Genomic DNA, 8595 nt, shown 5'->3' on the forward strand with positions numbered 1-8595 from the left:
TCTGAATATCAGATTTTTAAATCACCTAATATCTGTATTGGTATCAGTTGTTGTGGGTCTACAAGGCTCTGCTGTAGCGATGCCTCAGGTTACCTCTGCGCTTTGATTACATTTACACACATTACTTACATCAGGTCACAGGACATTTTAACATGAGCTCTGCATCATATTCACACTGAATTTGGAAAAGGGGGATTTAAGTAGTTTTCTGCTATAAAATGAGCTAAAAAAAAAAAAACTGAAAATACATTCTCTAATTTTATTTTATTTTTTTAGATTTATGAACATGTTTAATGTATCTTTATATTTTCTGTCTACTCCTAAACTATATATGTTTTTATACACCCTATGTGTATATGGCGCTAGATAAATAAATTGAAAATGAATTGAATATACAGGTCTTTCTCGAAAAACACATGTTGCACTCAATGAGACAACCTGTTAGAAATAAGGGATTTTAACAATAATCTCTCACCCATCTGTATGTGATCCATCTTTAAATATGTTCACCTTTAGTAGGAATAATTGGTTTGGGGCTCAGAAAGAGTTTGAAAGCCAAAAAGATTTAATTAAGTCTTTTCATGGGATTTGTTGACACAGAAATGTGTAATAACGCCCGACTTCTCCTTTAAGATACACACAAGATTCCCATTTCCTTCTGTCTCTCTCTTCAGTGTGGTGTGTGTAAAGGACAATTAGGTGACACAACCACAGGGACGGATGTCCGAATAAGAAACGGCCTTCTCAACTGCCACCAGTGCTACATCCGCTCCCGCTGTGAGTCCTAAACCCTCTTCCATGTCCTCCTCCTCCTCCTCTGTCTCCCGCTATATCTTATCAATACCCCCCATCCCCCCACATATGTCCCAGTATCCTGTCCAGTCTCTTGATTTTGTCTTTTTCTGTTTCCTCCAATTTACCTTTTATTGTAGGAGTGTTTACATCTGTGGTCATGGTTCAAAACAAATAAACCAACATCATAAATAACTAAAAATCACCAGAAATAAATTACTCTCTGTTTACATCACCCTCATAAAAGAGAAAGTTTAATCATCGTATAAAATCAGAAAAAAAGGAACTGTATTTTCTCCCTTATTGTTTGCTAATGTTGGCCATATTTCTTATTTTCAGTGATGAATAAATGCAGATTTTAATAATGTGAGCAGCAGCAGTAAATATGGTGCTCCTGAACCAGGTAGAAAAAAACAAAAAAAACAAATAAAATTTATTTTGATTTATTGTTTTCAAAGTAAACTTGACACTATTTTATGCTAAAACTTTTCAGTGTGTTTCCAAACTTAAACTCTTTATTGCAGCCCCACTGTGGGGCTGATAGGACAAGTGTATTTTAATATAAAAATCTGAGTCAGTGCAGCTTTAATAAAGGTGTGCCAGACACGCTGAAGCTGAAACAGGTAGGAGGAGGAAATGGGGATGCTGCACTCAGAAGAGGATGACAGTAACTTTCTGTCCCTTTCACCTTTACCGCACAACAGGAAAAACTTTTTTTTGAACTCTGCAGTCCGTGTTTCAGTAACCTCTCAGCAGCCGTTATCATTTGGGGATCGGTAAACCACAAAATCAAATCAGAGCCTCTATCAGAAGACTCCTGAGTCTTTATCTCAAATTAAGAAGGTCTTCTTTCATTAAAGCTGCATGTCCTTGAACTTAAGTCCCAGCAAAACAACTGTGCTTTATAAGAATTGTCGCTTTGTTTCTGTTTCCCTCTCTTTCCTTTCCTGTCAAGCTGCCGGACAGCCAACCACATTGTGATACTCGACTGACAAGCACAAGGAAGAACCCCCTTCCCTGTTTTAACCTGATTATCTGCAAATCACGTCCTTCACAGCGTGTCAGAATCTTTGCATCCTCTGCAGTTCGATAACCATTCAAGATTCATCATGTGGGCCTGAATGTGGGGGGGAAAAAAAAAAAAAACTTCATATGTGTGTCATCTGATGCATGAGTAAAATCTGGATTTGATTGGTCCTCGTGCCACCACAGACTGTGTTCATCACGCAGCAGAAAAAAAGCAGACTGCTCTGAGGCTGCGGCCATGTTGGGAAAAAAAAACACATCTGCAGATGCTTCACACACAGGTAGACTATGTTGATGCCCTGTACTGTCTGAACACACGAGAAAAAAACAAGGTGTTCAAATCCTAACTATGTTTGGGAAAAATGTGAATTATTGCCAGTATATTATATCACTTTTTATCATTTAAGAGAGATTTTCTTAATTTGGAGGGATAAGAATCCAAAAACTGGAAAGAATATAGGTTATGTGGTAAGGCAGCTAGACAGGCAGAGAGGATGTAGCCTAAACAGGTTTAATCTGAAAAATATTAATAATTTTGTCCCCCTTCAGTTAAGTAATAGTTTAAAGCAAGCAGATATACAAACTTAATTTAGAAAGTGCAATAAAGGTGGCTAGACACAAATACAATATAGACTAAGTCACCCTTTTTTATCCTTTGGCCCTCACGGTGATCTCCAATGTCTCTCTTTCTGTACAGAATAAAATGAGCTTTGAGTATAAAGACATAGTTTGGATGTAGGTTCATCATTAGGGCAATAACAGGTCTTAAAAGCTGGTTTTGTGCTTTTGGCTCACAGCAGGTTGTTCCTCTTCCAAACTATCAGCTTGGAAAGTCAAGACTTCAATGTGCCTTAGGAAAGCAAGGTGATGCAGGAACAAAACACCAGCTGTATGGTGTTTTATTTCTCTTTATTTCATTTTATTTTTATTTTTATTTTTTTGGAGGGATTTGGCCAAATTTAAACTGCAGACAAATATGCTGCAGCCCTCCCTCACAACACGCTTTACTATAGCTGATAAGAACTGTTTCTTTTCACTGAAATTTGATTTCTTACCCCCCACCCCCCTCTGTGGTTTGTAGTGGAATAAAAAGTTCAAAGAAAGAAATACATTTGATGTCTATTTAGTAAAATACAGAGTATGCATACTGCAGGGGAAGAAATTTTATTTCATTTGAATGTTTTATCCTAGAGTGATATAGACTTCTCTATGCTTTTAATTGAGGTAATTTTGATAATGGCTCAATAGTAGAATTCATTTATACATTAAAATAAAAAAAAAATCACCAGTACATGTTACTACTAGGTAAAGAGCAGAAATAATATAAACACTTACCAGCAGCAGCTGCACCTGTGCAATATTTGGTTGGATGAAATCTACAGATTAGTGGCGCTGGCTGCACATTTTCAGTCACTTGCTTCTTTTTTTTAAGGTGTATGAGAAGAGCTCTTCCTGTTATGTGTTGTGGACGTAAAGAAAAAAACTGCACGTTTAAGCCTAAAACCAAATGATTTGCTGTATGAAAGCAAACTAGCAAACAGCCTCCTCGTTCTCCTCCTGAACTGTGTCCTATAGCCAAGCTTCCCCTCCGGGGTCATCTCTCTGATCTGCAGTATTTTTAAACTTCTGTTATGATTGTGTATTTTATTTTTTCCTCATTTAGTTAACAAATAATTCTCAGCCGAGTCTCTTATAGCGGGATCTTTGAGATGGAGCTCTATATTCAGACAGTCTTCTTATCGCAGGATAGTTGGGGAATGAAAACTTTTGTCTGTTCTGTATTTATTGTAATATTCACCTGAGCACTATTCAAAATATAGATTAATTTGATGTTTAAATGCATTTGCATTTATAGCATACTGTATGTTTATAAATAAAATGTTATACATTAAAGCGCTGCTTCAGTTTTGTCATTTTGTAACAAAATCACAGAAAAAAATAGCAAATATGTGCAAGTATGTGTTAAAAGGGCCACCCAGTGCAGCCCTTCATGTCGGGTGTCATGAAAAACCATACAAATAATATGCCAAGTCATTTCACTTGTTCATGTGTCATGTGACTCTGAGAACCAAACACTTACTGTAACCCATTTTCCAGTCTTATTTAAAGTCATCCAGTAATACTGAAATGCTTTAAAATGCACAATGTGCCTGAAGTGGTGTCTTACTCATAGGCAATCAAATGATATCAGAGGCTGGCCAACTCAATGAGAGTGGAAGCCTTTGTTTCCATGTAAGACTTTATGACAGCAGCATATATTACTATTGGCAAAACACACACACACCAAAAAAAAAAAACATCTATAGAATAACAGTGCGTTGAGAAGATAGTAAAATAATACTAAGGTAATAGACTCAGAATAAAGTCCCTGAACATTATTTCTTCTTAAATTCAAAGACAGGCCTATTGAGTTCATGAGTTCTTGATTAAGGTGCATTTTTTCTTTAACTTCAAAAATATTGAGACTAAGCTAAATGATTTAAATCAATAGAGTCACAGACTTATACAAAAAAGGAATTCTGTTTTCTAGACCCATCAAATTTAACAAAAAGGACCTCCATATTATTATTATTATTATTATTATTATTATTATCGCCTCATCTAAAATCTAGTAGCTGTTAATCTCAAATTGTACCTTGAGTCAGAAAGTTAGACTCACAGATAAAACAAATTTCTCAGTGAAGCAATTTTGTCCATAGCTTATTATTATTATTATTATTATTATTATTATTATTATTATTATTATTATTATCATTCACAGAATCTGACACCAATTTCGTTATAATACCTTATTTACCATCTTAAAAATAAACCTGGTAAAGCTTTATTTCTAAAAATAAGTAATTATCGTGTTGTAGCCTAATTTCCAAATCAGATCAAATATTTCCCATTTACCCCGCATGTGAATATTGTCTTCAAAAGAGCATTAATTTCTTGAAGACTTGAATGTTTAATATATATATATATATATATATATTTTTTTTTTTTTTTCTTCTTCTTCCCAAAAGTCAACGTGGTGGTGCTGTCCGTGGTGCTGAAATCTTTAGCCTTTTCAAACCACCAAGACAGAATTTTTTTTTTTAAAGCTTTTGTACCAAAATCAGAATAATAATTAATAATTTTCTTGATTTTTACCAAAGAAAAACATGACAGAAGCAATGTGGACTTTTTTTTTATCATCAACAATCATTTCAATGGTACACCTGGAAAACTATGTGCACATGTAGAAATATTTCCTTCTTAAATATAAGCATTCATTACCTACATATAAATAACTTTCAGATCCTGGACAAAACATGTTACATAATGCTCACAAAATGAGAGGGAAATCATTGTAAAATCAGACAAAGAGACAACATGCAAATTATATAGAAATAAATACAATGTTTGCATCCATTCCCTTTTTTACCCAAAATAAATTCTTCCGAGGGAATTTTGTAAAACATCAAAAAGACTTGTATGATCGATCTACGAGGGAGTATGGCCTATGGTTCAACTATAGGAGACAATAATACGTATTAACACTATACAATTTGAGCCACAAAAACACTGCCGTAGAAAGACACACAAAACATACAGATTTCCTGTCAGAGGTGAACATTGCAGTAAGTTTGTGCCTTTTTTCTTGAGGAAATAATTGTGTTTATATCGATAATTTAAAGAAACTAAAATCTCAGCAGCCTTAGAAACCGAAACAGCGCTGTAAGAGGCCACTTCCACACAGCAGGTTGTGTCTGCAGAGAACAAAACAGCAAAATGCGTCAGCGTCGTGTTGGATAATTGTTTCATACCATGTGTCTGTGGAGAGCATCCTCGGTCGTGGATATTAAACGTCTCTGAAACAAACAAAGCATCTGCTGAACACTGACATTTAATGTGACTAAATGAGGCTCCTTTGCTCGCTGATGGCACCACGATTTTCCAGTGCGCCGACGTTTGCTTATGCTCAAAATCTGAACAAAAATATTCATCTTAACAAGTCAATTGATCCGATTTTAAGCCTTGAATGTGTTTTTGTTTTTCGACTTTGATGTGATTTTATATAGAATTTGTTCGTGAATGATGGATGTTTCGGTAGAGTTCGTAAAAGAAGAAAAAGGCCTTTTTTCTGTCGTGTTTCTTGGTGTATTTCGTCCCGGGACGTGCTTGAAAACATCTCACCCAGCTTCCACTTGTTTGCATTAAAACAGCTTTATTATTATAACTCGATCTGACTTGTCAAGATGGATATGTTTGCCGTAAACTGTCAACTGACCACAAGAAACGGCGCAAGGCGTAAAATTAAAAGAACAGTAGTAATCTTTTTTTCCTAACTGCTTTTTATTGTCCTTAAGTCAGTCTTGGGCGATTGCTTTTCAGTCTCCGGAGAAGGAGGAAACGTATCTCTTTTCCCGTGCTCTGCTTCTTTTTTCCCGATGTGAAGCTTCATTAGAACATGCTGGTCTTTACTAACGTAGCTTTGGCTCCGTTCTGTCTTTGCAAAGAGGACAGTACGCTGGCGAAGGGCCCGCCCAATGAGTCCGGGATAGAAGTGATGGTCCCCGGTGCGGTGGCCCAGCCTTGGCTTGGTGCTGTCACTCCCATGCCGGTGGACACGGAGGTCTTCACTTGCTCCGCCTGTCCATTCCCGGTGGTGTTGACTTGGCCTGCGGTAGGGCTCGGTCCGCCGCAGTTGGAGGTGGGCACGGGGTTCGGGCCCGGTCCTCCTGTGCTGTCGGGGTCGGTAGTTTTGGTCTCTTTGCTGTCTTCATCCCTTGAATCGGACTTCTTTCCGGAACTGGACTTGGCAGCAGCTGCAGCCGCTGCAGCAGCCCGCTCCTGCTTGCGGAATTTGGCACGTCGGTTTTGGAACCACACCTGAATAGGTAGAGGGTAGAAGTGGAGCCATTAAGCGACCATGACTAAGCAATTCACTTAAAATTTCTAGATGACTGTCATAACAAAGGGACACGGAAAAGTTTAGTTATCTAATTCATATTAGTCACATAAAAATGGTTTAATCTATCAAAGTCTCTTAAGAAATGTAGTCTGTGTACACAACGGTTGTAGCCAGCACTACGTAATGTGAAAGCAGTTGAGCTTTTACTTAAAATCAAGTGAAAATGATTGATTAGACCTAGTATGTTAAAATATTTCTCATTTGCATCTTATATCCACCCGTGCGTAACTGTGCGTAAAAGGGGCCGGTTGGTGCCTGCTGGGGAGCCGGTGGTTGTGTACCTGCACTCTGGCTTCAGTGAGATCGATTTTGAGTGCCAGCTCCTCTCTGGTGTAGATGTCTGGGTAGTGTGTTTCAGCGAAAACCCGCTCCAGCTCCTTCAGCTGTGCGCTGGTGAAAGTGGTCCGGATGCGCCTCTGCTTTCTCTTCTCGTTCAGTCCGCCGTGATCCGTGAAGAGTTTGTATGGAACTGTAAATGAAATGTCACGGTTACACGTGTAGTGGTCTTATCGGTGCAGTAATGGGAAGATATGAGGGTGTGTAAATGTGATGTTGTCAAATGAAAGTAAATTCAAATTCAATATTTTGTATAAAATCCGGTTAAGGACGCTGGGCTAAAGCTTACAATTGTATTATGCCTTTGATTACCTTTGAATTAGTTCAGAATTGATAACGTTGCAGACCTGTGATGGGGTTAATTGTAATGTTAAACTAATTGTTCTCCTCAGATTGAGGCTCAAGTTTGAAAACTTGTCATAATGTTCCCATCCGCCCCGCTTGTTGCTACTGTAACTCCAATTCGGTGTCAATAATGAGCTTTAGTCTTTGGTTATCTAATTATTTTCGAAGCTTTATGTCTCATCGCAAAGTAAATAAATTATGCCTATCATTTTGGCAGCTTAAGATAATTCTGTTGGCGGTTTTGGGTGTGACTGGGATAGTATAACCCCGTAACCGAATTACCGCTTGCCTGCAATCGCTTCTAACGTGATAAATTCTTTCATTTGTGTAAGCAAATTTCGTTTGGTAAATACTAAACACATTTCCATTTTCAAATGCAATCAAGGCGTCCTATAATACACCGGGTTGAGGCTCTGGAGCCGCTGCTTACCTGCGGCGTACGGGCTGCTCTGGTGGTCCCGCAGGGTCCCCAGACTGCAGGACCCCGGCGTGAGAGACGGACAGCCGGAGGTGGCCCCAAAAGTGGTCCTGATGGGATTGTACTGAAACCCACTGGCTTGACTGCACGAACTGAAGTCCGCATAGGCCGATGCCAAGCTCGAAGTGTCCATCCCGGCCATACATGACTCGTAGGCAGAGGAATTTAGGTAAGAATACTCCATTTTATACATTTGAGAAGGCTCGGTAGAGTTAGAAAGCTGCACTTCCCTGGAAAAAATGTCAAACAAAAGCACCCAAAAAATGGGTTTGAAAGAAAAAAATAATAAAACCAAAAATGAGGAGGACGCGCGGTCTGAGTTTGGGGGGAAAGATGACTTGTTTGGTTTGAACTGGTTGGAAAAAGGCTGGACGGTGGGTAGATGTTCACTGCTCAGCGCCTGCTCCAAAACTGGCCTCCTTTATAGGAACCTAGCCCTGTTTTATGAAAAGCCCCCTAAGAGCCGCCTAGCCCGAGGTCTCTAGAGCATATAGTCCTCATAATAAACTTGGCTCTTTCCGCTTGGACAATAGCAAAGCGTTTGGTCTTATTGCTAGCGCTTTTTTACATGACAATAACTCATCAGTCTATTGGGCTGGCACTGGGGGCCCGGGCTGTCCAACCTCCCTATCATTGATCCCCTGCATCTCTAATTAGAATTTAATACCTCGCCATTACG

The 8595-nt window shown here is 38.6% G+C and overlaps 2 protein-coding genes across 4 annotated transcripts in view; one reads left to right on the forward strand and one right to left on the reverse strand.

The window, feature by feature from the left end:
- LOC115786668 (LIM and calponin homology domains-containing protein 1) overlaps nucleotides 1-1921 on the forward strand; it is an 89875-nt gene extending 87954 nt beyond the window's left edge. For all 3 annotated transcript variants that reach the window (XM_030738977.1, XM_030738980.1, XM_030738981.1), the window contains 2 exons: nucleotides 675-777; nucleotides 1748-1921. In XM_030738977.1, coding sequence (XP_030594837.1) covers nucleotides 675-777; nucleotides 1748-1773 — 129 coding nt within the window. In that variant the 3' untranslated portion in view covers nucleotides 1774-1921. The remainder of the gene's footprint in view (nucleotides 1-674; nucleotides 778-1747) is intronic.
- A 3137-nt stretch (nucleotides 1922-5058) lies between these two features.
- phox2bb (paired like homeobox 2Bb) lies at nucleotides 5059-8313 on the reverse strand. Its single transcript, XM_030739853.1, has 3 exons — nucleotides 7869-8313; nucleotides 7039-7226; nucleotides 5059-6675 (listed from the first exon to the last, which is right to left on the reverse strand). Exons 1-3 carry the CDS (start codon nucleotides 8107-8109, stop codon nucleotides 6247-6249), a joined length of 858 nt encoding a protein of 285 aa, XP_030595713.1. The 5' UTR covers nucleotides 8110-8313; the 3' UTR covers nucleotides 5059-6246.
- Between the last annotated feature and the right edge of the window lie 282 nt (nucleotides 8314-8595).

This window comes from Archocentrus centrarchus, chromosome 10 (genome assembly GCF_007364275.1).
Source record: "Archocentrus centrarchus isolate MPI-CPG fArcCen1 chromosome 10, fArcCen1, whole genome shotgun sequence".
In the NCBI taxonomy this organism is placed as follows: Eukaryota; Metazoa; Chordata; class Actinopteri; order Cichliformes; family Cichlidae; genus Archocentrus; species Archocentrus centrarchus.